At 44.0% G+C, this 13384-nt stretch overlaps 1 protein-coding gene across 5 annotated transcripts in view; it reads left to right on the forward strand.

Annotated features, from left to right (window-relative positions):
- RNF123 (ring finger protein 123) overlaps positions 1–13384 on the forward strand; it is a 3033138-nt gene that overhangs the window by 409187 nt on the left and 2610567 nt on the right. For all 5 annotated transcript variants that reach the window (XM_069644183.1, XM_069644184.1, XM_069644185.1 and 2 more), the window contains exon 5: positions 11267–11364. In XM_069644183.1, the coding sequence (XP_069500284.1) occupies positions 11267–11364 (98 nt within the window). The remainder of the gene's footprint in view (positions 1–11266; positions 11365–13384) is intronic.

Consider the following 13384-nt stretch of genomic DNA (forward strand, 5'->3'; position numbering starts at 1 on the left):
TCACGTTGTGGCTATGCAGATTTACATGATACCTTGGGTTAGTTGTCTCAAGTGTTCTCCTACTACAAATGCTGTTGTCCATTAAAATTGTCTCCCCGAATGTACAGGGGCCTAACTTCCCCCCTTAAGAGGAAATTGCTGCTTCGTCTTGCCCCCTGTGATCCCGACGTGGTTCTCCTTCAGGAGTCTCACTTGAAGCAGTCTGATGAATGGCGTTTGATTTCTCGTAGGTTCCCTCGTCAGTCCTTTGCCACTGGGGCTACTAAATAGAGAGGTGTGGCCATACTGCTCAATGCAAAACCCCCTTCCTCAAGAGACTGGTGCTTTCTGATAAAGAGGGACGGTATGTGGGGGTTGTCTGGTGATTTTGGTGGGTCTCCCACTGCTTTTTTTCTCCATCTATGGTCCTAATAATAACCAACGCTCCTTCTTTGATCGTCTTTTTCAGGCAATAGTGCAGTTCGCAGACGGAGAATTGTTCTTAGGAGATTTTAATGCTGTAATGGATCCAGATAAGGATCGCTTCTCAATGGCCTCCTCTGCATGTATCCGCTCTGCGGCGTCTCTCTCTCTCTCTCCAAAGAGGTTCAGGACTTGGGCCTGGGGATGCCTGACGGCACGTTCATCTGGTCGATCGAGATGATACATTTTACTCGAACGTACATGGCTGTTACTCCAGGATTCAAATGTGTTTCTCTCCCCTTTCCACATTAGTTTCTGCCGTGGAGGCCACTTTTGGGAGTAAAATTAATGCACCCATACTTTGCTTTCACTCAATGGGATAGGATTAGCTGTCCAGACCCTCCCTTTGCCACATCAATGATGTTCTGTTGCAAGGCTCGTTTTGAGGAGAAAGTAAAGGATTATATAATACAATATTTTCAGCCCAAAGATGCTGGGGAGGTTTCTCTGGATTCTCTATGGAGGGCTTTTTTCAAAAAGATTTTGTTTTTTATTGTATTTTGTTTCATTAAACCTTTACAAAATGTAAGAGAATACACATATTGGAGAAAAAAAACAAGCATCAATCATAAAATTCAATTAAATCAAACAAATCTAGTTCGTACAAGAAACAGTATCCCAAAAGAGAAAAAAGGAACATAAAAATAAACAAGCCGTTAAAAAGTCCATGGGATCAGTACAAAAGCTCTTGACCAAATATATTAAAATAATATAGAATAACATAAAATAAGGCCCGCAGAAACATGTCTATAGAAAATACCCTCTAGTAATTAATTAAGCAAAAGCAATTTAATACAGATAAAGAAAAGGTCCAGAGGGGCAGTTCTAGCGATTCAGGCCTTTACATTACAGATTCAGAGCGGGCAGAGAAAATATTTGCATTACAAATACAGAGTAGACAGACGAAACATTGGGATATCCAGATTCAAAACTTTCCAATAACGAGGGAAATCATTTAGCCCACGTCTACTGTAGTTGTACAGGTTTAGAGTTATAATAAAACCTGCTAGGGTCAACCCCTCATTTATAGTCAGAGTTTAAAGGCAGCGTTTCCATGCCATATCTACATCAAAAGGAATACAGTTCAACCCTAATGCAGGCAGATATCTGGCCCTTAGAGACTTTAGCTAATGACACTCTAAGACCAGGTGTCGTAGCGACTCGGGTTTAGACAAACTGAACCTACAACCAATTTCCTTCTTCTTTATAAGGTTCCTCCTTATCAGAATTTCCTTGGTCAAAAGAAGATTCCACCGCGCCCCAAGTAGGGTCCCACAATAGTACCTATTCAGAAATTGGAGCAGAATATTGGATGGGGATCCTCAGCGTTTATGTTCGTGCGCCAGATGACTTAGGGATATATATGATTGAAAGTCATCCGTTGTATAGACCCAATCAAGGTCAAGCAATGCCCTTTTTACCTTAAGGGGGATTAGAGATCATAGTCTCCAGATTCAGGCCAATATCTTGTAGGATATGTTTGCATCTTTCCCTCAGGGCAGATAGCTCTACAGATAGGGCTATATTTTCACCCAATAGATGTTACAGGGAGTTGGGTATAGGGGTGAAAATGTTTGCAAAGAGGGTCAGACAGCGCCATTGTACCATCGCCCAGAGTGAGGAAATACCTAATTCAAATCTTAGTACCGATAGCGGCACTGCTTTGGGCACGCCGAGTAACCATCTCCATATTCTGCCTTTAATTTTATCCAAGATCTTCTTCACATTACCCGGCAATAGTTCGAGGCCATATGTTAACTTTGGTACAATCTTGCCTTCAAAAAACATTGCCGGTTTGATAGTAAATCGGCTGAATTTCCGATAGATTTTTATAATCTGGGACTCCAATTGCTTGGCCTTCTAGAGCAGCACTTCAGAACCAATTTTAGATCTCCTATAGGCTCCAAAATTGAAACCTAGATACCTGACACCTTCAGAGAATTTCAGGGCCATCCCTTCAACATACCCCGCAAGTTGATTAAGCTTAGCCCTCATTTTTTTAAAGACCAATATTTTTGTTTTATTAGGATTGATAGTAAGGCATTATCTCTAGTGTATTCCGCAAATCTATTGAAAAGCCTTTGCAGACCAACCCTAGTAAGGTTAAAGATTAAAAAATCGTCTGCATACACTAGACAAGTTATTTTCGCCTTACCGATTTTAAGAGCAATCAAGCCTTCCTTGGCCAGGGCATACACAACATCCGACATATATTGATTAAATAGCCAGGGTGTCGGGACACACCCCTGCCTGACACCCCGGTAAACTGTAATTCTCTGAGATAGGTCCCCCTTTTAACTGAGACGGACGTGAATCCCACAATTTTCATAGACACCCCTGATAAGCCTCAACTGTCCCCCAGGTAGCCCCCATTTAGCCAATTTTGCCCTGTTTGCCATGATCTAAACGGTGGAATGTGGCCGATAGATTGATAGAGGCCATATTTGTGCAGCCATTCATCGTCCTCCAAGCATCTTCCTGGAGGCATTTAAGTACCAACCCATTGATGTTAGTTGAGTGGCCCTTCCTAAAATCGGTCTAAAACAATCCAGCGGGTGAGCCATTTTAGCCCATTCTTCTAAATGAGAAAGAAGGAAGGCAGAGAAGATTTTACAGTCAGCATCGATCAGGGAAATTGGCCGATAGTTAGTTGGTTCAGCCCTACTGCCGCACTTGAATATTGGTATCACATGGGCTATACTCCAAGAAGGTGGGGTTACCCCTGTTTGAATAATTTCCTTACATTCCAGTAGTAGAAGATTCACCCACATGTTATCAGCCTTAAAAGGAAGTTAATATCACTAATATCCAAGGTAGGTTCCCAGATGTTACTATCCATAGAGCCAGATAACACTAATGGATGAGTCATAGGCGTACCAAACCTTTTCAGAAAAAACTCAACCCACTGAGGCTCTGACATAGTATTTAGTTGCGAGACCACAACATTTGGATCCTGTCCATTAATAAGGTGCCAGAAAGCACTGACCTCAGCCCTAATCAGGACTCCCAGCATTGGTTCAGCATGCTGTTGCAGTATAATAGTTTGTATTGACTTAAAATAATTTTTATAGGACTGCTTGATTTTCTTGACATATTCATGTCTAGTGTCCTCATCCACACTTAGCCGACAAGCCCCTCTAATATCTCTCCTCATGGATGTTTTTGCAGAGGCCAAATCATGTGTGTGTCTGTCATTACCATTCTTTTTATTATTAATCCTAGGTATAATACCAGAGATTGCGTCCCGAATGAAACTCTGGAACATATTCATATTAAAGTTGTTTAGTTTCCAATCCCGAGTGAATTTATTGAAAACATCCATGAGATTACTATTCAAGGTACAGATGTTATTCTCTGTCCATCATACTGCATTACCTGCCACTGTCGCGGTAACATGTGGTTGCATTGTATACTCTGAACTCTCTACCTTCATCTCTAACCATTCTCTCCTCCCCCCTACCCAATCTGGTTTCCGCCCTCTTAACTCTACTGAAACTGCTCTTACCTCTGTTCTCAACTCTCTCCTCCCTGCTCGCTACTCTAAGCACTCCTCGATTCTGGTCCTACTGGACCTCTCTGCTGCCTTTGACACTGTCGACCATCCTCTACTCCTTTCCACTCTCTCCTCATTCGGCCTTAAAGACTCAGTTCTTAACTGGTTCTCCTCCTATCTCTCTAACCGCACCTTCTCAGTTTCTTGGGGTGGCTCCACCTCCCCAATCTCTCCACTCAACCATGGTGTTCCCCAAGGTTCTGTCCTTGGCCCCTTTCTGTTTTCGCTGTATACTTCCCTCCTTTCATCTCCTCCTTTGATGTCTCACATCATTTCTATGCTGATACCCAGCTCTTCCTCTCTTTCTCCTCCTTCTCTCCTGACATCCATCATAAACTCTCTTCCTGCCTCTCGGCTTTTAAATCTTGGATGTCTTTTCACTTCCTTACTCTCAATGCAGATAAAACTGAACTCCTTTTCTTCCCTGCCAACCCCCCTCCTCCCTGCCCTCCTCCTTGCATTCTTTTTCCTCCTTCCCAACTCCCCTTCTCTTCTCATGCTCGTAACCTGGGTCTGCACATTGACACCCACCTCTCTCTTTCTCATCACATTTCCCTCACTGCCAGATCTTGCCGTTTCCACCTATACAACAGCAGCAAAATTCATCCTTTCCTAACCTTCCAAGCTACTAATCTCCTCCCTCCTCTTCTCCAGACTTTTCTACTGCTCTACTCCCCCCTCAAATCTGTCTACCACTCTGCCATTCGCTCCCTCTGCCTCCTCTCACCTCACAACTCCATCTCCTCTTCTCTTAACTCACTAGGCTGGCTCCCATTCCACACCCAGCTCAAATGTAACTTCCTCTGCCTAGTCTTCAAAGCCCTCTACGGTCTTACCCCTCTGTACCTCTCCTCCCTTCTCTCTTTCTATACTCCTTCTCGTTCTCTCCGTTCTGCAGATCTCTTCCTTCTCTCTACTCCCTCCCCTGTGCCCCCTCCCGTTTCCGCTCCCTCCAACTTCTTGCTCCTTTCCACTGGAACCGCCTTCCTCTTCTCTTCCACACTCCCCTCTAGCACCAATTGTTTCCTCTCCCACCAACTAACCCACCTCCACCCTCTCCTCCTTCCTTCTGTCCCTCTATTTGTACTTAGCCTCATCATAAATGTAAATTGTTAGTTGTACTGTTTTCTGGTTTAGATTCATTGTTAACTATTGCTTGTTGTATTAACTTGTTCCTCTTGTAAACGCTTTGGATTAAGGCGCTATATAAATTAAAATGAATACAAAATACAAATACATTCTAAATTCTCTGGTATTCACCGTCAGATCAAAGATAGCCGTTGGAATAGAGTGGTCACTCTAGTCATTCCTCAGCACATTGAATGACACACATCTATAAAGCAGAAAATAGTCCAGATAGATATAATCCAATATGGAGGAGCTAGTACCCCTATGCCAGGTGTGCCAATCAGACTCCTTAGAATACGACACAAATTCCCCACCAAAGGTTGTAATCCCATACTACCCAATCCAACCTGCCAAGTTCTCCCCAGTTGTTGCATCCCAGGCTGTCCAGTGATATCCAGACCTAATTCCCATGGATTTCTCGGTGTCCCACAATCCGCATTTAGGTCCACTACCACTAAGACTCTGCCATTTGTAAACTTCCCGACCATTCATCACCAACTTGCCACAATCTCTCAACAAAGGAGTCCACTGATGAGATACTTTTGAGCAAATATGTTAATGGTCCAAACTTTTGAGCCCCATCCCCAGAAGTAAGATCCACCCCCAGTAGACTAGAAGGCAGATTCTCAATAATCGACCCAGTTAGACCTAGAGTGTTTTCTATAGCAATCAGCAAGGCTCCAGGTGGCCTCCCCCCCAGTGCTTGCCTTTGCTGGTTAGGCAAATATATTATAACCATCCAAGGTAGGAGTAGAGGTCAGCCAGGTCTCTTGTAAGCAAACAGTTCTCTTCTCATAAATTGGCCAAACAAATAGGATTGGTAAAAATATGTACATTTCCACGTGTATTCTAAGATTTTATACTTGGTGAGAGATTTTCCATCTCAGTGCCCCGATGTCTATATTCATTACGGGACCAATTTCTGCCACAAGATGATGATTGTGGCCCAATGTATTTCTTTGCCTTCAGCTTTTCCATTCCCACTGCGCAAACCCACATCCCCATTGCCCCCCCTTGGGGGAGCACACTTCGCTGCGAGTCATTTTTGTAGATGGGGGGCCTCCCTTCCCCAGTTCATCCTGCTTAACGTCAAACCCTAGGTTTAATATCCCCTCACTTTGTGTGAAAATCAATTCCTTTACTAGCAAAGAGTTCAAATACAGCATGCAGGAGTCCAACTGATCTTTGATGAGGAAAACAACTTGTTTAATATTAGATGAGCTAATCAGAGCCAATGATGGTATTTCTGCAAAAATTGTCAAGATGTTAGACCTATTCAGGCATACCAGATGATCCGGGCCCAATACACTGCTCATTAGTTTGTTTATACCCCCCATAAGTACCAAGAGTCCTCGACTGAGTACCAGATGTATCCCTAATTTGAGCACCCCAGGTATCTCCCATTCGTGAGTTCAGTGGTGTAGTCCGAGAGACCACTCCTGTCGATCTCTGCTCATTCACACCAGCCCTTGTCTGAAGGGCAGATGTAAGCGTTAAAGCAGATCCTTAACTCCCAAAGCCACTCTAGGGTAGTTGGATGCTGCTGACATTTCTACACATTCAAGCAATAGCCGAAATTTACCTTTGCCACTTCCCGCCCCAAGAGACAGTGCTCCAACACCAGTAGTCATTGGGGGAATTATTTTCCCGAAACTCTTCTCCCCCCGAATAAACGTGGCCCATCATTGCTGCAACTACTCTTTCCATTTCCGCCAGCATCAGAGGGATCTCCCTCTCGATACCCCCCAGCAGCTTAGTCCGACCTTCCCCAATTTCTATTGCCGGCAAAGCCGAGGCAGATGCTCCCTGGCAAGGGCCCCAAATAGATTCAATCTGGCCAGGCCAAACAAGTCGGCATTTTAGCACGCTACCCCAGGTCCCCTTCCCAAGTATGGCGAGTATTGCACTGAGGCCACCTTCCCCTGTGCCACCCCATGTACTCCACCAGTTCCCATTTTAGGTCCTGGCAGAGCTACGCCCTCGCTGTTACCTTTGTGCAGTATGGGTTTGGTTGGAAGAATAGGATCACTCTGCCCTGTACTTAAAAGTACTTCATTTTGAAGAGGCTCAGGGTTGATTTCAGTTTGTGCTTCAGAGTCAACAGGCAGGGCTTTAGTTAACCCCTCTATAATAGAGCGGCCCTACTCAATAATGGGAGATAACCTTGAGCGGAATAGAGATTTATGTGCTGCTCTAATGCTAAGAATGCGGTTTCTACGTGGAAGCTGTTTCCGTTTTACCAATTTCAATTTCTTAGCATTATTTCTTTTAGGTACAGGAGAATCATCGTCGGGTACTACCACAGCCTGCACACCACCTCCCGGGTGAGATAGACCACACCCATCTTGATTAGGAGTATCACTGTGATCTCTAATAGGGCATTGCTCATTTAGGCCCTTCCCGAGGGAGCAGGTTGGAATGCACCACCTGGGCCCTGTCGGAATATTTGGGCAGCTAGGCAATTCCACCACCAAGTTATCATCAGAGATTTCAATAATTTCTTCAGAGCCACCAGTCACATCCACAGACATAAAGTTTGTGGTTTTTAGCTCTGGCCAAATATTGTCATATAGCGAGACGAAAGGGCTCAGGACCATGTTCAGTGCGGAGACCGTTGGGTGGGTCAGACATATCCGCTCATCAACTTCACACAAAGTATGATGGAGTGTTGGGAAGTCACTTTGGGCTCCAAATGCCCCTGAGCCATCAAATTGGGATTGAGCATGGCGTTTTTGATCATGTCCAGAGTTACGCCCATCTATTAGGTTCGTAAGTGCTGTAGGTGTGTCTTGTAACGATGCATTGCAGGTTTGTTGCTCCACGCTTACTCCGCGATTGCCTTCCATTAACTCATTAATCGCCTCTAATTCCAATGCCTGGTCTTCAAGCTCTATGATACTAAGATCAGTCAAGTCATTTATTCTGCAAAAGTGGGCATGAAGGTTCATAACGGAGTGATTTAACATCGCTGTGCCTTTTGGCCAAGATTTCAATTCCGTACTGTTTGCAGCAACCTTGATAACGTAGTGATCCATAATCCGAATGGTTTGGATCCCAGGATGGATTGAGGTGTCTTATGAGCCCAAGGTGTTTTAGCAGAGAGACTTACTATAGTTGGCCCAGTGGATGGGACGGATATCAGGTTGGACCACTAAGGCCGAGAGTAGTAGTCCCCGGTTGGAATTAGCATCCAAAACATCCAAATTTAGTGACGGTTGTGGAGTTGGATGTACATTTGACTTAACCTTGCCCACTGATTGACCTTGCTCCTACCCAGCATATCAAGCTGGTGAGAATATACACAAGTAAGTCGACACTTGGGGGGAGCTCTCAATGATAGTGTTCCGGGGAACAAAACCACTAGGCAGATTCTCTGTTGCTATAGCATTTCAAGTCCCCTCCAATGGATCTTGCCCCATTTCACTTCTTAATCCAGACCTCCTAGTATAAGTTTGCTTAGGATAGGGGTCCACGTCGGTGCGACCAAATGGGCGGAATAAATCAAATTTAAGGCAGAAACCAGATCAAAGGGCCTTCTCCACTCCTTAATTTTGGCAATAGAGACCCAGGTCAAAGGGGGAAGCCCAAAGGCAGCCCCCCACAGTCCCTGGGGTCGTAATCAACCAATCTAGTAGTAACAGTTCAAACTTTGATGTCCTTTAATCACCTGGAGCCTTGGGCAGAGACGGGGACAATTGAATACGCCAATGCGTCTCAACGGAATAGTGTTTTGTATAAGACTTACCAGCAGGTGGCCATTCAGTTTGTAAATTTCCGATTTGAAAAAAGGTGAAGAGCCCCAACGTAAACACACGTGTAAAAGCCCCAGGCAGGCTAGACTGGGATGTTCAGAGGTACAAGGTCCCCAGCCAATGCTGCTAACTGCCAGTAACTGCAAACTCTGCCTCGAACTCCGGGAGGGCTTGTAGAGGAGTGATTAGGGGCAAGCTCATTAGCTTGGCCGCAGCACACCTTAGGTAATTGCATATGTAGATCTCCACCCTTGAGTCTCTGGTTCAGGCTTTAGAGCAGGAACACAAATGGACTAGTTTACTGAAAACCTACCATCAGTTGAGGACTGCTAGAGGAGAGTTGGAAGCCCTGTTCACTGGAGAGGCGACTAAATCTCTTTTATGCACTAAACAGTTCTAGGACTAATAAAGCGAACGGGGTACTAGCATGAAAGTTCTGTCGTCTTCAGACTAGGAATCATATCAGATGTTTTAGGGCCCCTAGTGGTGAACTCTGTTCCGGTGAGTTAGCTAAATTGAACATCCTCACCGATTACTACACCTCCCTTTTTCAGGCTGAAGCCTTGGATACTGAGCAACAGGGCACTACCTTTAATGTCTGTCTCTTCCAGTGCTCTCCGGTTGCAGCTTAAGCATCCAATTCAAGAGGAGGAAGTTTTACAAGCCCTTATGGCACTTCCTGCTGGAAAATCGGGCCCGGATGGATTTTCAATAACTTTTTATAAAAAAATGTGCAACCCAACTGGTGCCACCACTCGCAAGACTGTTGAACAATTCTTTAGTGACTGCCCATCTGCATCAATTAAAATGAATCGTAAACTCTGATCCGATCCCTGTTCATCAGGGCACATACCAGGGCTGCCCTTTAGCCCCCCTTTTATTCACTTTTGCCCTTGAACCCCTGGACATAAACGTTACCCCTTAGTTGCAGGGATCGATATTGGAGGATCCACACATAAATTGGCCCTCTATGACGATCACAATTTGTTTTATGATGACAGACCCTATCCACTCGTCCAGCGGTTACTGAAGAGCTAGATTTATTTTGCGGGATCTCGGGGGGGGGGGGGGGGTGTGTATGCTATCAATTACGCTGAATCGGCAGCTCTTAATGCCTCCATGACCCGAGAGGACCTCCAATCTCTACAACAAACGTATCCAATCTGGTGGGGAGTATATAGGCTTAATTATTTGGGAATCTATCTTACCCGCTCTCATGACCCTGTTTCGCCATAACCACCTGACACTCTTCCCCAAACATTACCAAGACCTTAAGCTGTGGAAGTGCACTGAGACTTTGGCAGATGCACGGCCATTAAGATGAATATGCTGCCTTGTTTGCTCTACGCCTTCTTCGACCTCCCAGTGTTACTCCCATCTCACACTGGTAAAACCCTGCAACCTAAGCTCTGGGATTTAGTCTGGCAAGGGAACCTCTCCTCCCCTGAATATCTAGGAGAAGCCTTGTGCACCCGAAACAGCAAGGAGGCGTGGCAATGCCTAATATACACCAATACCTGCTGGCAGCTCAGGTCTACGATACTTGACTTTTCAGATCCTCAACTTGATAAACAATGGATAGAATTTGAGCAGGCATGTCTCAGAATTCCTTTGGCTTCCCTGCCCTGGCTCCCTGAAGCATGCCCTCTTGTCCTTCACTTTAGTTACTCTGACCTATTGGGATATAGCGAAACACAAGCATCGACTTAACACTCACCTCTCACTGCCGACACTAGTTTTTCATAATCCATTGTTCACCCCTGGACTGGACATGGTTTGTTGTGTGATTTTTGTTCAGTTTGCCGCAGGCTCGTGAGCAGACAGATTGTGGACAGCCACAGACAGTCTTGAGCCCCCCCCACCCCTTCTCAGTATTTGTGTTCATTTTGTTTTTTTACCCCTCTAATTGTGCGCACACCAGACATAATTTTATGCATGCATCTGCTCACCTGGTATACCTCTTCCTAACCGTTACTTGTTTTTGATTTGGCTCAATGTTTTTTCCTCTCTTTGTTTGATGTAGTTTAAAAATGCAATAATTATAATGTTAATAAAAAAACGAACTTAACCCAAAAACCTAATGTAACCGCATAGATAACACGAAGAGGCCGATGTGCAAAAATTGCCATTTCTGTACATCAGAGATTGATATAAATATTTTAAATGTTTCTGAGATCTTATCTAGTGCTATCTGCTGTTGAGATTGAATTGGTTTCTTTGAAAATAATGTAGTACCAATGATATGGACCATAGTATGATTATACTGTGTATTTTTTAAAAGAGTATATAATATTGTCAGTTAAATTCACTTTTGAAAATGGAACTAATCACTTTAAACCTCACTTTGATAACTTGTTTTTTTTTCGTTTAGATGAAGAGGGGGAAGGACGACTTGGCCCAACCACTGTAGTATTGGACCACACTAGTGGATTTGAAGGTCTGCTGCTTGTGGATGATGACTTGCTAGGGGTGAGTGTAGGCACGCAATTTATTGTACTGTATGAAGCTTATTGGGCTTTTTGTTGGTGTGATGTATTGCTATGCAGTCTGATGTTGACCTTTCGGAATTTACTAAAATGAATATTTTCCACTTTATAGTCAATGTCTCTTTGCCTGATTTTCCACAGGATGTAATTCTTTAATTTAATATTGAGGTTTTCGTATTTATCTCCAAATCTTGCTACCATTGTGTGACTCATTAGGTTGTTTTCACAGTGCCATTATCCCTCACCTTGCATGGTAACAGGCCTTCAGTGCATAATTAATGACATCAAAAATGCTCTGTTGGATTGGAGAACACAGCATATTTAATCATGTTTCTTTGTTGGGTAGTTTTAAATGCTGCCATTCAGCAGCATCAAACCCCTCTTCGTCGACTGAAAATGCAATTGATGTAGCACGGATGCTACATCTGTACTCTTCCTGCATGGTATGCTCCACTCTTATTGGCTTATGTTCAATGTGCTTTAAAATGGGGACAGTAATTTAGTGTGAAGGAAAGCGGCTTGCCTTCAGACCTGCCTGCAGCTTTTTCATCACCTCACTGACATTTTGCACAGCACCCATTATAGAGGTCCTGTGTTAGGTCATCTTTGTGGAGTTGATGTTGCAGCAGTGCAGCTCCGACTCTTCCAACAGCATCAACTGCTTACTCCCTTTGCTTGATTCAGTGATGGAACAGTGAGTCCCTGTTATCTGCTTGCCTGTCTCCGGTCTCCTGAACAGCCTCCAACCTTAGCATTGGTCGGTACCGCATCACATGGGTCATATTTGCTCCTAAAAAAGAGGCCAATGTGGTACACTTTAGTCCTTGGAGTCTTTTTGCTGGAGGAGAACTTGATAATGGTTGGACAGCAGGGTCTGAGCTTCTTTGTTTACACATCGCTAAAGCCAGTCCTCCAGATAAGATTTTGTATTGGGAGTATTTCAATGTCTGGATTTAATTATTTATTTTTGGGGAGTGAAAAAGTCCCATTTCTAAAGTGTGTATTGCATACGCGTGTAAAAATGTTTTAATTGTAAAACAAACATATTTTTGTAATAAATCTTTGCACTTAGTTATTCATTAACATAAGAAATGTATTTATAGATCTTTGGACTGGGCGGTAATAACAGTTTCTTCCTGTGACAGTACGCATACTACTGGTCCAAATATATCCATGGGGCTGTGTGGGTGAAAGCAAGAAGACTGCGCCTCCCATGTGTTAGTTTCCAACTTTTTCTTGGGAATACTTTTACGCCTTTTTTCTTTTTTGGAATATTTGTGCATTTGTGAGGAGTGAGTGCCAGTTACACCCTTTATCTGTAGAGCTGGCTGAAGGTCCTCAACAGGTTTCGGGCTCCTCTTCCTTCATTCACTCGACGATATTCATTGGGGTGAATGAAGGGCTATGAAACCAGTTACGGCTTGGCTGATGGAAAAATGATACATTGGGATTCCCCTTTAAGTAAACCAACAGTTAAATTTAAGCGGTTCAATTAAAGAGTTCAAATATTAGCTTCACCAATCCTCGATGAAGGCAGCTGAATATATACTGAGACTGAAAAAGGGGACTGGTAGCAACAGCACAATGGACTCCGCTCCAGAGCTGTTATGTCATCAAAATGTGTGATTTCTATGCCAGTTTCAGCTGGCATACCTCAAGATAATTATGAAAGCAGCAAGGACATTTACTTGCTTTCTGAAAGCTGGGAGGCTACTGTTGACCTGTTCTCTGCTTCCTTAATGAGTGGCTGAGTGGCCTGAACTTCGTTAATCGTGGCTCCTGGAGGGGGTGACTCCTTTTGTGTATTATATTGTTGGACCTTTATGGACATTACAGTACAAGTACAAAGATATAGTGTTGGGTGCTGCAGGTCACCAGGGTAAGTTAATGTATCAGCTGAATCCCTGTCTCATGCTTCCACATACTAAGGCCTCACATTTATACCCGCTACTATGCAAGTTGGTGATCTGAGAGTCTGAGATTCTTGGTAGATCCCTGTGCAA

This window comes from Ambystoma mexicanum, chromosome 2p (genome assembly GCF_040938575.1).
Source record: "Ambystoma mexicanum isolate Mex_15411 chromosome 2p, UKY_AmexF1_1, whole genome shotgun sequence".
Taxonomy (NCBI): Eukaryota; Metazoa; Chordata; class Amphibia; order Caudata; family Ambystomatidae; genus Ambystoma; species Ambystoma mexicanum.